This window comes from Oncorhynchus mykiss, chromosome 8 (assembly GCF_057628025.1).
Source record: "Oncorhynchus mykiss isolate SJ-2025 chromosome 8, ASM5762802v1, whole genome shotgun sequence".
Lineage (NCBI taxonomy): Eukaryota > Metazoa > Chordata > Actinopteri > Salmoniformes > Salmonidae > Oncorhynchus > Oncorhynchus mykiss.
In genome coordinates this window covers 13,233,211-13,249,628 of record NC_143029.1, presented here as the reverse complement: position 1 = coordinate 13,249,628, position 16,418 = coordinate 13,233,211, and the positions used below count along the sequence as shown (strand labels likewise).

Genomic DNA, 16,418 nt, shown 5'->3' with positions numbered 1-16,418 from the left:
AATTGAAGACTGGGCTCTAAACCATGTGACAATATGATCAGAAAACAAATACCAGTAAATTGGCAACTGGAAACGTTTATAAATAGGCAGGATACGGTGTCCATATAAACAAAACATGTCAACATTGTCATTTCAGACGAGTGCTTCTTTTGAGGCCAGGCAATTACATCACTTACTATATTTATCCATTAACATCCAATTAATGTCACCTATATTTGCAGCAGAGATCCAACAGTGTGGTGTGAGGTTAAAAAGATTGTTTGACCCCACAATCATGTGATCCTCTGTAAGCCCCCAGCACTAGTAGCATGCTAACCTTTGCACATGTGATCACATGCAGAGAGCAGAAGAAAATGTTCTCATGGAGGCACTAGCTCAGACACCAGACATCCATGTTTCAGACAGACACAAAAGAATGTTGCAGGTTGACAGGACTACAAACTATCATGCATTCTTAGTCTCCTTTCAGTAAAAATGTGTGTATGTGAAGACAGGATTAACACAGTGCAAACACATGTCAAGTTACAACAACAGAAGTGGAAAGTATTCTGGAAAAACAGGTTGGAGACCAGTGTCAGAAACCTTTGAACAGCATTGCATGGGCTGTGAACTGTTATAATGTAGTACTAACAACACTACTAACTCACCCAAAGTTTGGTTTTAATGTACTTTTGTAAGTATTGTCATGTCTAGGGACTTGCTTGCTGCATTATCATCTAAATATTTTGTAGGGTAATCTGACAGACTTTACTAATGGTAATTTTAGTCTCATGGCCTTTGTGAATACTCATGACTTATAGTGTGATATGGTAGTGACACAGCTAATTATTCAGAATGGGGAACCAAGACTGGAATTCAAACTTGTGCAGACATGAATGGTGTAGGGTGAAGTTGCCCCTAGACACATTTAATGGTTAAGGTTAGGATTGGCGGAGGGGAAGCGGATCATTGTATACAAAGTGAATGTACAAAATAAAAACGTGAGAACAGGAATCTCTTGTAAGTTTGTCTTCTATGTTGAGTGGACAACTCATTGTAAGGATCCTCAAAAGGGTGCAATATTGGGTATATTAAGGTTAAGAATCAACCCTCATATCTTTAAAAATATTTTTCTATGTTAAACAGTGATCCAAATTAAAATACAAATATAGGAAATATCTATTTTATTACAAATATAAATATTATCTCTCTGAATCAGCATGGAGAAAACCCTTTCATTCCAAGCTGATCACTCCCGAGTCCTTCGCTGGAACTAGGAAGATATTTTCTTAATGGATTTCAGTGAGCGCATTGCCCAGGAGGGAGAGGACATTGCCTGGGAGAAGGAAGGAACAGCAGAAAGGTAAATGATAACAGGTTCCTGGTTATGCAGTAAGAGACATCAATGTCTTTTCTACATTGGGAACACCATGTGTTATCACATTATGAAAAACACGTCCAAGAGATGGCGCAAATCCTGTTAAGAACATCAATAGACTTCATACATTTCTGGTCAACTTGTAATTTTAGGATCTTGTGTATACTGGTGAGGTCGGTATCCTGCCATCTTGCCTCTTGGGGGCACTGGTGCTTCTGGGAATGCTGCTGGGTTTTCCCACACCTTTCCTCAGCTTCTGGCTCATTGCTGACAACCAGTCTGCCCCTTTTGGAGAGCTCTTCTCCTTGTCAGCCTGTGTGGCTGGGACAGGCCTCTGGTCTTCCACCTGGAGGTCTGCTTTTCCCCAAGCCTCGCTCCTATCTGTGGCCGCATGAGGTGGCTCCTGGCTAGGGCAGCACACTCCTGCTAGTCCCCGGCTCCTCTTGGCTGCAGGGTGGAGCCCTGTGATGCAGTCACACTCCCCTGAACCTTCACAGCCCCCTGCCGCCCCACTGTCACCATTCTCCAGCCGGCGCTTGGCCGTCCTCTCCGAGGAAAGGGTAGGGATGGGACAGGGGCTAAGCACCTTGCGGAGTGGAGGGGAGGTCTGTTCCCCGGGAGTCCGGGCAAACCAGTTGCTGATGGAGGGCGTTTTCTGGCGTATGAGGGTGGCCCTGGCGCCCTGGGTCTGAAGGGGGGAGGCGGCGGTGGTGCTTGAGGCGAGAGGCAGGTCTGCTCCTCTGGGGGCACAGGCAGCAGGCTGGGGGGAGGCCAGGGCCCCCAGATGCCTTGGCCGGGGACTCTTGGCTGGGGTGCACTCCGCCTGGTTCAAAGGCACTGAGAGAGAAACAGAGTTTTAGTTTCAATCAAGAGTTCAGCTTGTTCAAGAATCATTGGAGATGGTCATCTTTGTTATGCTTGGAAATATACAGGCTATACAGACCAGTAAAAGCATTTGCGGATGGTAACCACCGCAATGGATATGGAATTTTAGATACTGCCAATCCTCATCAGGCCATTTTAGTAAAGATGAACCATGTACTATCCAATTCTTTAATTGACTGGAATGTAACACATTTAATGGACCCCCTCTCTACTGATAGATAGCAGCAGTAGTGGTACTCACTTGGACTGGGCATGGTGGTGGCAGGTTTAGGACATGCCCAGCCCACCAGATTGGCCTCTCCGACAGAAGACTTTCCTCCATCTGTACCCCGGTCCAGACGCCAGATCCGTATGGTGTTGTCATCAGAGCAGGAAGCAATCTGCCAAGACAGAACATGACATTACACAGGGCCCCAACTTGCACTTCTCCTAGCCTGATTAAACCAGACTGAATGCTGCACTCATTGTTTCAATGGTGAACACTGCTTTTAGTCTGGTCTACCCAGGCTACCAACCTGCACCTCCACCTCCAGACCACTTCAACTACCACAATTCTGTTTTATGGCAAAATAATAATATTTAGAATGAGCAGATCAAACAGTTCTCCTAGTTCTCCAAGATCGCATAGCAGTTCAGACGTCTTTTGTCCTCGTCTTGTCGTGTCCTGTATATATATATATATTTACAACTTTTTTCACATACATTTTATTTTTATTTTCCATCAACTCATCTTCTAAACACTCTCCTGCAACCAGCCTCACCAATTTATATTTATAAAAAATTATTATTTACCTCAGATCTGTAATCCTCCAAGAAGCTAGCCAGAAACTCCAAGAAGCTAGCCAGAAACTAGCCAGAAGCTAGCCAGGAGCTAGCCCAGAAGCTAATCCAGAAGCTAATCAGAAGCTAGTTAGCTTCTTTACTGGTAAATCGTTAGTATTCAGCTAACCACGGTTTGTGGTCATCAGCTATCCTTTAGCTCGAAAATCTATCGCCAGTTTTGTACGGCGCAGCGCGGCTCGGAACGGAACATACCGGACCAATTTTTCTCTCCATGTCCCTGGATTTCAACTGCTCTCTGGACATTCATACCCGGATCTCACAGCTAGCTAGCTGCTATCCGTATGACAGTCGGCTTTCGTCGATTCCGGAGCAAACATCGATTGTTCCGGTGCTAGCCAGCTCCGTCAATCACTCCTGAGTTCCATCATTCACTCCTGGGCTGCAGTCACCTATCCGGACCCGTTTCACTGCCTACGCGGAGCCCCACCGGGCCTTCACAACTGGACTGCCGACGTTATCTACCTGAAGGAGATCCGGCTGGCTCCTCTGTCGCGACGTTACCTGAACGCCCATCTGCGGCCCGCTAACCGTTAGCTGTCTTACCGGCTGCTATCTGAATAGACAATCGGAAAATTTTATTTTTATTATTATTATTATGTTTTCTTCTCGGGCCTCTATAACTATATCTACGGTTCTTATTTTTGTTGTTGTTGTGTGATTTGGATTAATCCCCTCTACCTCACGGAACCCCACTAATCTACTGACCGAACGCAAGAGGTGGCTAACAACATACCTCCATCCTATGCTAGCTTGCTACCGGTTGGCTTGGCTAGCTGTCTAAATCGCCGTGACCCTCAACCAACCTCTCCACTCACTGGACCCTTTTGATCACTCGACTAAGCATGCCTCTCCTTAATGTCAATATGTCTTGTCCATTGCTGTTCTGGTTAGTGTTTGTTGGCTTATTTCACTGTAGAGCCTCTAGTCCTGCTCACTATACCTTATCCAACCTATTAGTTCCACCACCCACACATGCAATGACATCTCCTGGTTTCAATGATGTTTCTAGAGACAATATCTCTCTCTTCATCACTCAATACCTAGGTTTACCTCCACTGTATTCACATCCTACCTTACCTTTGTCTGTACATTATACCTTGATGCTATTTTATCGCCCCCAGAAACCTCCTTTTACTCTCTGTTCCAGACGTTCTAGACGACCAATTCTTATTGCTTTTAGTCGCACCCTTATTCTACTCCTCCTATGTTCCTCTGGCGATGTAGAGGTGAATCCAGGCCCTGCAGTGCCTAGCTCCACTCCTATTCCCCAGGCGCTCTCTTTTGACGACTTCTGTAACCGTAATAGCCTTGGTTTCATGCATGTTAACATTAGAAGCCTCCTCCCTAAGTTTGTTCTATTCACTGCTTTAGCACACTCTGCCAACCCAGATGTTCTAGCTGTGTCTGAATCCTGGCTTAGGAAGACCACCAAAAATTCAGACATTTTAATTCCAAACTACAACATTTTCAGACAAGATAGAACTGCCAAAAGTGTTGCAATCTACTGCAAAGATAGCCTGCAGAGTTCTGTCCTACTATCCAGGTCTGTACCCAAACAATTTGAACTTCTACTTTTAAAAATCCACCTCTCTAAAAACAAGTCTCTCACTGTTGCCGCCTGCTATAGACCACCCTCTGCCCCCAGCTGTGCTCTGGACACCATATGTGAACTGATTGCCCCCCATCTATCTTCAGAGCTCGTGCTGCTAGGCGACCTAAACTGGAACATGCTTAACACCCCAGCCATCCTACAATCTAAACTTGATGCCCTCAATCTCACACAAATTATCAATGAACCTACCAGGTACCTCCCCAAAGCCTTAAACATGGGCACCCTCATAGATATCATCCTAACCAACTTCCCCTCTAAATACACCTCTGCTGTCTTCAACCAAGATCTCAGCGATCACTGCCTCATTGCCTGCATCCGTAATGGGTCAGCGGTCAAACGACCTCCTCTCATCACTGTAAAACGCTCCCTGAAACACTTCAGCAAGCAGGCCTTTCTAATCGACCTGGCCGGGGTATCCTGGAAGGATATTGACCTCATCCCGTCAGTAGAGGATGCCTGGATATTTTTTAAAAATGCCTTCCTAACCATCTTAAATAAACATGCCCCATTCAAGAAATTTAGAACCAGGAACAGATATAGCCCTTGGTTCTCCCCAGACCTGACTGCCCTTAACCAACACAAAAACATCCTATGGCGTTCTGCATTAGCATCGAACAGCCCCCGTGATATGCAGCTGTTCAGGGAAGCTAGAAACCATTATACACAGGCAGTTAGAAAAGCCAAGGCTAGCTTTTTCAAGCAGAAATTTGCTTCTTGCAACACTAACTCAAAAAAGTTCTGGGACACTGTAAAGTCCATGGAGAATAAGAACACCTCCTCCCAGCTGCCCACTGCACTGAAGATAGGAAACACTGTCACCACTGATAAATCCACCATAATTGAACATTTCAATAAGCATTTTTCTACTGCTGGCCATGCTTTCCACCTGGCTACTCCTACCCCTGTCAACAGCACTGCACCCCCAACAGCAACTCGCCCAAGCCTTCCCCATTTCTCCTTCTCCCAAATCCATTCAGCTGATGTTCTGAAAGAGCTGCAAAATCTGGACCCCTACAAATCAGCCGGGCTAGACAATCTGGACCCTTTCTTTCTAAAATTATCTGCCGAAATTGTTGCCACCCCTATTACTAGCCTGTTCAACCTCTCTTTCGTGTCGTCTGAGATTCCCAAAGATTGGAAAGCAGCTGCGGTCATCCCCCTCTTCAAAGGGGGGGACACTCTTGACCCAAACTGCTACAGACCTATATCTATCCTACCATGCCTTTCTAAGGTCTTCGAAAGCCAAGTCAACAAACAGATTACCGACCATTTTGAATCTCACCATACCTTCTCTGCTATGCAATCTGGTTTCAGAGCTGGTCATGGGTGCACCTCAGCCACGCTCAAGGTCCTAAACGATATCTTAACCGCCATCGATAAGAAACATTACTGTGCAGCCGTATTCATTGATCTGGCCAAGGCTTTCGACTCTGTCAATCACCACATCCTCATCGGCAGACTCAACAGCCTTGGTTTCTCAAATGATTGCCTCGCCTGGTTCACCAACTACTTCTCTGATAGAGTTCAGTGTGTCAAATCGGAGGGTCTGTTTCCGGACCTCTGGCAGTCTCTATGGGGGTGCCACAGGGTTCAATTCTTGGACCGACTCTCTTCTCTGTATACATCAATGAGGTCGCTCTTGCTGCTGGTGAGTCTCTGATCCACCTCTACGCAGACGACACCATTCTGTATACTTCCGGCCCTTCTTTGGACACTGTGTTAACAACCCTCCAGGCAAGCTTCAATGCCATACAACTCTCCTTCCGTGGCCTCCAATTGCTCTTAAATACAAGTAAAACTAAATGCATGCTCTTCAACCGATCGCTACCTGCACCTACCTGCCTGTCCAACATCACTACTCTGGACGGCTCTGACTTAGAATACGTGGACAACTACAAATACTTAGGTGTCTGGTTAGACTGTAAACTCTCCTTCCAGACCCATATCAAACATCTCCAATCCAAAGTTAAATCTAGAATTGGCTTCCTATTTCGCAACAAAGCATCCTTCACTCATGCTGCCAAACATACCCTTGTAAAACTGACCATCCTACCAATCCTCGACTTTGGCGATGTAATTTACAAAATAGCCTCCAATACCCTACTCAACAAATTGGATGCAGTCTATCACAGTGCAATCCGTTTTGTCACCAAAGCCCCATATACTACCCACCATTGCGACCTGTACGCTCTCGTTGGCTGGCCCTCGCTTCATACTCGTCGCCAAACCCACTGGCTCCATGTCATCTACAAGACCCTGCTAGGTAAAGTCCCCCCTTATCTCAGCTCGCTGGTCACCATAGCATCTCCCACCTGTAGCACACGCTCCAGCAGGTATATCTCTCTAGTCACCCCCAAAACCAATTGTTTCTTTGGCCGCCTCTCTTTCCAGTTCTCTGCTGCCAATGACTGGAACGAACTACAAAAATCTCTGAAACTGGAAACACTTATCTCCCTCACTAGCTTTAAGCACCAACTGTCAGAGCAGCTCACAGATTACTGCATCTGTACATAGCCCACCTATAATTTAGCCCTATCAACTACCTCTTTCCCAACTGTATTTAATTTATTTATTTATTTTGCTCCTTTGCACCCCATTATTTTTATTTCTACTTTGCACATTCTTCCATTGCAAAACTACCATTCCAGTGTTTTACTTGCTATATTGTATTTACCTTGCCACCAAGGCCTTTTTTGCCTTTACAAGTGTCACCTCATTTGCTCACATTGTATATAGACTTGTTTATACTTTATTATTGACTGTATGTTTGTTTTACTCCATGTGTTACTCTGTGTTGTTGTATCTGTCGAACTGCTTTGCTTTATCTTGGCCAGGTCGCAATTGTAAATGAGAACTTGTTCTCAACTTGCCTACCTGGTTAAATAAAGGTAAAATAAATAAATAAATAAATAAAAAACAAAACATTTTCTCCAGGGACACAGAACGGATATAAAGGCAGCTTAAAGGGTATCTTTCCTGGCCGCTGTAGGATGAGTATTCTCAAACTCATCTGAAATCACGCTGGCTATGTGAACATTGACAAAATCTTAGATCTCACCTTTGTGAAATCTGTGGGGCACCATGCTATGGAGGTCACTTGCTGGCTGTGGCCCTGAAGCATCATGGGAGGGTGTTTTGGGTCGGAGATCTGAAATCGGAATATAAGTTGGTAAGACACTAATTAATGCATGGATAGAATAGTCAAAGCATGTTGATTTGTCAGCCATTGTCTATCAGTCTGCCTTTCAAAGGTTTTCACTGGATTGGTCAAATCAAAATGGCAGCTCACCTTCCAGATGTACGCATGATGGTCACTTGAGCCACTAGCCAGGAACTGGTTGTCGGGGCTAACAGTGGACTTCACGTAAAACGAGGAGTTGAGGTGACCACCGAAGACTGCCACTGCAATAGAAAGACATGTATGAACATCAGGAATAACCTGCACAGAACTAGACATTGAAACCACCAGAACATTTCAGTTGTTCAGAGTACACAGTGCGAATACACAAAGTGGTCAACAAATAGGATCCTGAAGAGGCTCTCCATATATTACTTCTTGATTGGTCAAGAGACTGGTCACATGGTAGGTCAAAGCCCCCTGGGCCACATTCTTGGCTAATTCCTAAGGAATAGTGGTTGCAAACAATACCAGGGCCGTATTTGGTATTTATTAGGATTCCTATTAGCCGTTGCAAAAGCAGCAGCTACTCTTCCTGGGGTCCACACAAAACATGAAATAATACAGAACATTAATAGACAAGAACATCAAGGACAGAACTAAATATCAATACATACACACGATCAGTTCATTAAAGCACCAAAGGGGAATTGAGTGAAACAGGGAGGACTACCTGGACTTGTCCAATAAGAACGGCTAATTTTCTCTTTCCATTGAAACCTGAATTGTTTTCTGTTGCATGTCCCAATGAACACAACCCAGACTTTGATGACTCATTAACAACACTGAGTTATTTCTCATCTTTCAGTCAGACAGTCTCTTGTACACGGAGGTACCCACTCAGCCATTCAACAACCTCTGGGCTATTGTAAAGACGATTTATTATGATACGTGTCAGGCACATGAATGACAGTAGACAAATTCATTATGTGGCTGTACAACAGTGGTCATGCTGTACAACAGGGGTCTCCAACAGGTCGATGGTCACCAAACAATTCTGAAAGTACATGCAATTTTCAGGTGTTCCACCACAAACTGTCATAAATAAATCTCACAAATATCAGACACCATTAGTTCCCAGCTAATATCTAATCAACGCAACATTGACATTATCCCACACTTAGTTTGTCAATATTGGTTTAAAAAGCCAAACTTAACACAATAATTAATTTCCAGTAGTATTGTCCCTGTCTGTCTGTGTGGTGCGCGTGTTTGTCCATGCGTAGCCAGCCAGTGCATGTGACAACCATCTTGTGGGTTGACAGAAATACTATCCCCAAAATCTTCTCAATTAAAATGTTAACTGAAAAGTAGGCTTACCTGGCAGAGGTATATCCTTATCTATTATTTTCTAACTTTGCCATTAAATGAGCAGTACAGAACCATCGCTGGACCGGCACATTAGACAGCACATTCCTCACTTGCTAAATGTGCAATTAAAACAGCCACATCTGGAATAAAAGGGGAATTACACACAATATTTTGAAAAGGTTGGCAACCCCATGCTGTACAACTAGCTATTTAAGAAAATTAATCTTCCCAAAGTATGGCATTTTTGCCAAACTGACAGACATACATCAAATAGCCTCAACTGAACAGAAGTAGTGTGCAGCCCCATCTGGTGGTAAAAAGTGGTACTGGCAGAATGAAACAATGGCGAGCTGAATGTGAATGGGTGGTAACTAACTTGCTATAAAACAAAGTCATGGGCTGAATGCAGACATGCTTCTGATGGATGTAGCCATAGAAACAGAATGACATAGAATGAGCTTTGTATGGATCATTTGTTTACCTGGATTGGTTTTCAGCCCGCTGACATTGAACATGTAGATGTTGTTGTCAGTGCAGTTGGAGAACAGGTTGGAGCCAGTGGAGTCCAACACCAGCCCTGAGTAACCTGTCACACAAACAACATAGGCTAGGTTCTACACTGGGAAACCCCAAAAATGGACTCAACCTAGGCCCTATTTGAATACTTGTAAAATGTTTCCTTCATTCCTTGAAGTAATCACTGATCTGATACTGTTGACTAGGTGAAAGTAGGAGTTCCAGACACCAAAGACCTTTTACCAATCCAGTGAGGTCTGACAAATTATTAGTCTAATTCAACATAGGGAAGATGCAATTTTGAAGAATTCAAATTGGGCCATAGCCATGTTTGAGAAAACCCACCTAGCTTCCGTGTGCTAGTCCCTGGGTACGGGTACGCCTGGAGTGGGATGGGGTCATGGTGGTACGCTGTGTAGTTTTTCCGGAGGTCCCACATCTTGATTATCCTGTTTAGGAGGATAAATACGTCACAATTCATGTCAGAATCTTTCTGCGTGATGCAGGCGTCACATACATCCTTACGACAGTCATCTGGTCATGTTCAGTTTGCAAAAAAAACAAGGAAACAGGGTGGTACCATCTGAATTTGTCTAATACAAAATGCTTGCTTTAGTTTCCCGTTGAAAAACATTATGTTACGGTGTGTCTCAATGAATATGGTCCTGTGTTATTAGATTATTCTTACCCATCAACAGCACCTGAGGAGATGAGTGTGTGTTCATCCTGGAACAGAACCACCGTGACACTCTGCTGGGAGTCCTACAAGAGAGATGGAGACAATCAGTTATCCCAATCCCCTATTCAACATTAAAAACAAAGCTGACACCGAGTCAGTTAAGGGTATTAGGGTATTACCACTCACCACAGAGGGGTCCATGCCGCGTGTGCCGGGGCGTTTCTTCTTTGTCTTAGAGGGTGTGTTTCTGTCCATCTTATTGTGAGCTCCACTGATCTGCTTTACAGGCCTGTAGAAGCCATCTGAGGGAAAAACAAACTCCATTACTCACCGAATAATCTCTTTTGGACAGACTACATAACATAACTGGTATAGTAGCGTCTGCCAACAAACTGTAGGATGCGATGACTAACAAGGTACGTTGTACCGGTGCACATATTTTTTTGTAACTGATAATTTTGACAGGTGTACGCCTCTTTTCGAATTTCGGAAAGGGGACATTTGGCCAACTTGCAGAGAGAGGGGAGTGGAGCTACCGGCCTGCTATCGCTCCACGTTGTAGTATATTTTCTAACACGTGTCCCAGCGGAACTTAATCAAGCATCTGATGCAATAACCCAAGATTTTAGTTCCGGGTTTCAAGATTACTCACTGAAAAATTCAAACATTGTTTACACTAAAGAAAAGCGTAATCACTTTTATATCTGGCCTTACCTTTTTTGCTGCACCTTGTGTCCCAGACCATAATATTCCCATCTCGGCCCCCAGTACAGAACACAGCTGTGGGAGAAGAGAGAAGCCAGAGTGGACGGTTACCATGGTTACTCATGAAGAAGTGTCCGGACACAAAAAACTAAGTGTGTATTTGGCCTAAAAAGCATGGGGTCTCCTGGGGTAAAACAGAAACTCTGCAGCAGTCGTTTAAGAAGAGCTTTGTTTTCAGTAGCTGAGCTGTCAGTGGTCAGTGATGATGCTTCCGGCTAATCAAATATTTGTGGCATGGCTGTACACATGTACAGTCTGAAAGACCATACACTCGATGGAGCAAGCAGTGTCTCTGCATTCAGGAAGAATGTCTACAATGTATCATGTGCTGCCACTCTGAGGCAATAAAGTTATATTGAATTGATTAGAAATGTACCTTTCTCCTGCTGTGTGAATGCAACAGACTTGAGGCTGCACTGGTGCCCCTTGAAGCTACCAAGGAGCTCCCCTGATGTCACATCCCACAGCTTGGCCATCTGATCACCTGACGCGGTCACCTGATGGTGAAAATACAAACATTATTTTATCATGTGTCCTACAAAATGTCTATAAAAAAATACTAGTCTGATCACTGTGTGAAACAACCAGGAAAAACGTCTACTCACCAAGCTAGCCTCCCCTGGCACCCAAGCAAGGTCACAGATAGCATTATCATGTGCCAACCATTCTGTGGAATAGAATACATTAAGTTTGTACCTCAATTGGCCTCTGATGATGTTTCATGGTCCAACAAAAAAACAAGCTAGACTGGTGATTCAAACAGCTGCGATTCTGTCACTCAGGCATAACATACCTTTCAGCAGTGGACTCTGTCGGTTCTCTGTGTTGTACAGCCTCAGGACTCCCTCCTCACTGGCCACTGCAAGGACGCCCTGCAGCCCCGGGGCTGAAATCGACAGGAAAATAAGCAGTAAAAACAAATAAATAAATTACGAAATCAGGACAGTGATTAATGGTTGTCGCCCCTCAAAGACTGAGTACAATATTTATTGTATTACCTGTAGCGAAGGCGACCCCCGGATTCCCGTATGTGATGTGTTCATCATGACGGGCACACTGGTAGCCGTCCAGCAGAGAGGACAAATTGTATTTTGGGTTGAGGTCTGTTGGGAAATAAACAAATAGCCACTCAGGAACATGCAGTGTAATACTGTATGGAGAGCCACCCTAAACCCCGTCCGGCCTGAGTAGATCCTTATGCACGTTAGTCATTAGTTATAGAGCTAGCCACCAGTACTTCCCACAACAACAATTAACAAGACACATCTATTAAATGAAAATATGCCATCGAGTCTAAATAAGATAGTAACATGATCAGGATATTATTATTTTTTTTTTAAATGAACGAGTTAACAATCGACTGAGTAGATTGATCTAGCTATAGTCGACACACAATGGCCAGCCTAGTAGCCAACAACGCTGAAGTGGACGTCTAGCTTACTTAGGCTAACTAAAGTTATAGCTAGTTAACGTTAATAAGAGTCAAACCAGACTGAATACTGTCTGGATCACTATAAGTTGACATTGTTACCATTGCACCTCCGTCTACGGACTCCTCTGTCGACAATGGAGCGAAAAAGCATTTCTGTAACTTAGCTGAAGCTAGCCGATTTTTCTAATATTTCGATTTTTTTTAGATGGATTTCTGTGCGGTGGTCATCAGTTCGTGGCTCCCCATTCGCGCGAACTGAAGTAACATACACATATATGTATATATATATATATATATATGTATATTTTGTTGTTGTTAAGTAACATAAATATAACACGAATCCCCCGCGAAACCTACATCACACTCGCTGATTGGTTGGAAAGCTTATACTTCCTGTACTACGTCACTGTCTACCTTTGTGTGGAATGAGTTTCAAGTTTATACCGTTGAAGAGAATATAAAGTTATTTCACGTGAAGTCTAAAGTATAAGCAATGTCGCTTTTAACTGCACGTCCATTCTTGTCAGAGGCTGGTTATGGGGAACAATCATTTGATACAAATTCAGCTTTCATGGAGTTGGACAAAGGTGTGTACAGTTAACCAGTCATCAAGCAACTAGCTTGCTAAGCTAGCTACTACAATTAAAATGACAAGATAGCTTGTTTGCTATTCGTCACAGTGATAAACAAACTAAAACTAGCTAGCTACATTCAGACACTCCCAGTCCGGGGAGGGGTGCTTAAGTGTGGATGCCCCGGTTCCGCTTGTGGACAAGGTTATCGAGATGGCTGAGACTCGGTGATGCCCAGTAAGAGGGGTGTTGACCGGGTAGGGAGAGTAGGTCTCAGGCCCAGGGATAGCGCAGGCGGTCTGGAAGTATAGGCCTGGAGTCGGAGGTCACCAGGTCAATGGGGCCTACCTGGAGTTCAGGAAGGCCCCAAAAGAGAAGGCCCAAATGAATAGGTGTGTGAATGACACTGTCCTTCAGGGGAGCAGAGCAGGCAATTAATGTAAAATCTTGTGAGATGAAAATGGACAAACAAAAGGGTGTGCAATATAGAAGGGTAGTCAGTGGACGTTCTGAACCTTGTTTGAGGTCAGTAGGTCACATGACCAAGGAGCTATTGAAATGAGAAAGTTTGAAAAAAGTATGTAAAATTGCGTGAGATTAAAATGGACAAACAAAAGGGTGTGCAATATATAAGGCTTGTCAGGGGATATTCTGACAATAGTTTGAGGGTTGTAGGTAGGTCACACAAGCTGTTGAAATTCGAAACATTAAAAATGAATGTTAAAACGTGTGAGATAAAAATGGACAAACAAAAGGTTGTGCTACATGGCTACTCAGTGGATTTTCTGAAAGTAGTTTGAGGGTTGTAGGTCATAAGACTAAGGAACTATTGAAATTTGAATCTTTAAAAAATTCTCATAAAATCTCATGAGATGCAAATGGACAAACAAAAGGGTGTGCAATGTGTTGGCCCACAGAGTGTACATTATGAACCATGTTTGAGGTGTATGGGTCACATGAACAAGACGCTATTGAATTTCAGAAATGTAAATAAATAATTTTAAATGGTGTGAGATGTAAATAGACAAAAAAAAGTGTGTGCAATGTGTGTGTCTGCCATCGGGTTAGCTACAACCAGGTTTGAAAGTTTTAGGAGTAATGGTTAATAAAGAGCTATTGAAATTTGAAAAATTACATTTGTCACTATGTTGACGGTCCGTAACTGCTGTTGGTGGACGTATGGAAAACTACAGACAAATATCCGTCGACTATCCAACCTGAATTTGACTTTACCTCTCGGTCCACAGCAACAACCCTGTGACCAGAGCAATCATGCTCGGGTGTCATGGCATGTTGCTCTCTTTGTCTTTCCATTAGAGCTTGATTATTATGAGGGTGGTTTAGTCCACATTCCACACAGTAGATGTGTTTCAGATTTGCAAGATGGTCATCATTAGTCTCACAATTCAGACAATTGATTCCGAAATATTGCATTCAGTGCCTTCGGAAAGTATTCAGACCTCTTGACTGGGTGGGTATAATTTGTGGAACGTTCCAACAGAAATCTGTTCCAAAAACGTTGTAAATAACAAGGTTGCCAACAAACAATGCATACAAAGTAGCATGATCAATTCACTAGCTGCCGAATAGGCATCAACTCACCACGTAGCTAATTTGTAATGTTTGTCCATAGGCTACCAGAGTGAGGACAGACATTTTTAGAATAAACGTGGTCAGTAAAAAACGTAATTAAATAGCCTACTCCCTACTACCCAATATCTTCTTCTGCCGCTATACAACTTTGTATGCATTGTTTGTTGGCACCTTGTTATTTACAAAGTTTTTGAAACAGAGTCCTGTTGAAACGTTCCATTGGACAAGTTCAGATAGTACCTCCTGGTTTCTGAGCGTTTTCTTCCATTTCATGCCAACTGAACATGACCCCTTGTGATCTCCCGTTGGCCCATGCTATGTTTCACTATGCTCTTGTTCCTCCACAGCTCTGGTTTCAGGTCCCCGGTGGACCTGAAACTGAAGCTAATCCCTATTCTGCAGCACATGCACCACATTGCCAGCCTGGCCTCTAGCAGCCTGGCCTCCAGCAGCCTGGCCTCCAGCAGCCTGGCCTCCAGCAGCCTGGCCTCCAGCAGCCGGGAGCTGCTTCAGCAGCTGGTCACTTCCTACCCCTACACACCCATGGTCATTGTCACCCTGCACACCTTCACCCAGCTGGCCGCCTCCTCGCTCATCGACATCCCCAAATGGGTAGCTGTAGCAACGGAGGGAAACTAAGGGGCGTGGCTGACGTGTAAACAGATATAACATTTTCAAATTGGTTAAAATTAGGTTTAGGGTTTGGTGAAGATTAGCGTTGAGGTCAGGCTCCGTTTCAGATTTGGGCTAGTCGGCCTGTCAATGGGGATGCTGGTAAGAATAGTCCTCATAGCCTCTCCCCTGGACAATAATGGATATTAGAATCCCATTGGTACGCAACACAGACAGTTTTTGGCAGCTGAATGCTATTTGGCATGATGCCTACCACCGCAGCAGACAGAGTACATCTATTTCGAAACAGACAGACAAACAGATGTCCAAGTACAGAATTTGAGTGACAACTGACCTGTTTATTATATGCACTTGAAGTCCCAAGACAGCATAGCTTAGCAAAAGTGGAGAACATGCTGTGGCACCCACCCAGGCTAGAAAATCTAAACTCTTTTCCTTAGATTAAGTTTCTGTGAGATCAGTAGGAGGCTTTGAATAATGTTTAATGTATAAATAAATATATGTTCTATATGTTCTCTCTGTCTATCTGAAGTTACAGCTGTTTCTCCAGTACATGAAAGAGGACCCTAGGAATGCAGTCAAGAGACTGGCCATCCAGGACTTGAAGCTCCTGGCTAAAAAGGCCACCTATCTCTGGATAGGAAATGGCGATGTTGGCGGGCACAGTGACTCCATGGGCAGAGAAGGCCAGGTTGCTGTGGTAACAGCATTCCTGCGCTAGCTTAACAAGGTCAGTGAGCCGAGGAGGGGTGAAAGCATCACCTGAGGAACAGAAAGAAGGAATGTTTTGGAAAGTTTTGAACCCAACGTAAGTAATTGACTGAATGTCACAAAGCCCCAAAACAGCAGGGCTGGTAATCACAAAGAGTCTTCGAGTAGGTGTGCTGGTAAAGGATCAGTTTTGTTAGGTAATAACTCCTACTCTGTGAAGGTTTTTGAATACCTTGTTGAATATGTAGTAAATCGTTTTTTTAAAATGATTTACATGAAAGTCAGTTTCAGAATAGCTACAGTATGTAAGCAAGGTAATGCATTTCAAGGA

General features: G+C 43.9%; 1 protein-coding gene and 1 pseudogene across 3 annotated transcripts; one reads left to right on the top strand and one right to left on the bottom strand.

Annotated features, from left to right (window-relative positions):
• Nucleotides 1-59: 59 nt before the first annotated feature.
• On the bottom strand, nt 60-12,962 carry dtl (denticleless E3 ubiquitin protein ligase adapter). The gene is made up of 14 exons (XM_021611566.3): nt 12,678-12,962; nt 12,145-12,249; nt 11,940-12,032; nt 11,752-11,813; nt 11,523-11,643; nt 11,096-11,161; nt 10,568-10,683; nt 10,391-10,464; nt 10,048-10,151; nt 9,668-9,772; nt 7,987-8,099; nt 7,756-7,845; nt 2,484-2,622; nt 60-2,194 (listed from the first exon to the last, which is right to left on the bottom strand). Exons 1-14 carry the CDS (start codon nt 12,727-12,729, stop codon nt 1,506-1,508), a joined length of 1,929 nt encoding a protein of 642 aa, XP_021467241.3. The 5' UTR covers nt 12,730-12,962; the 3' UTR covers nt 60-1,505.
• A 95-nt stretch (nt 12,963-13,057) lies between these two features.
• On the top strand, nt 13,058-15,458 carry LOC149981396 (integrator complex subunit 7 pseudogene; annotated as a pseudogene). Of its 2 annotated transcripts, XR_016497598.1 has the most exons (2): nt 13,058-13,165; nt 15,091-15,458. The product of XR_016497598.1 is annotated as an integrator complex subunit 7 pseudogene, transcript variant X2 (transcript). The 2 variants fall into 2 exon arrangements; XR_016497597.1 differs by lacking the exon at nt 13,058-13,165 and having other exon boundaries at nt 14,930-15,458.
• The last annotated feature ends 960 nt before the right edge of the window (nt 15,459-16,418 follow it).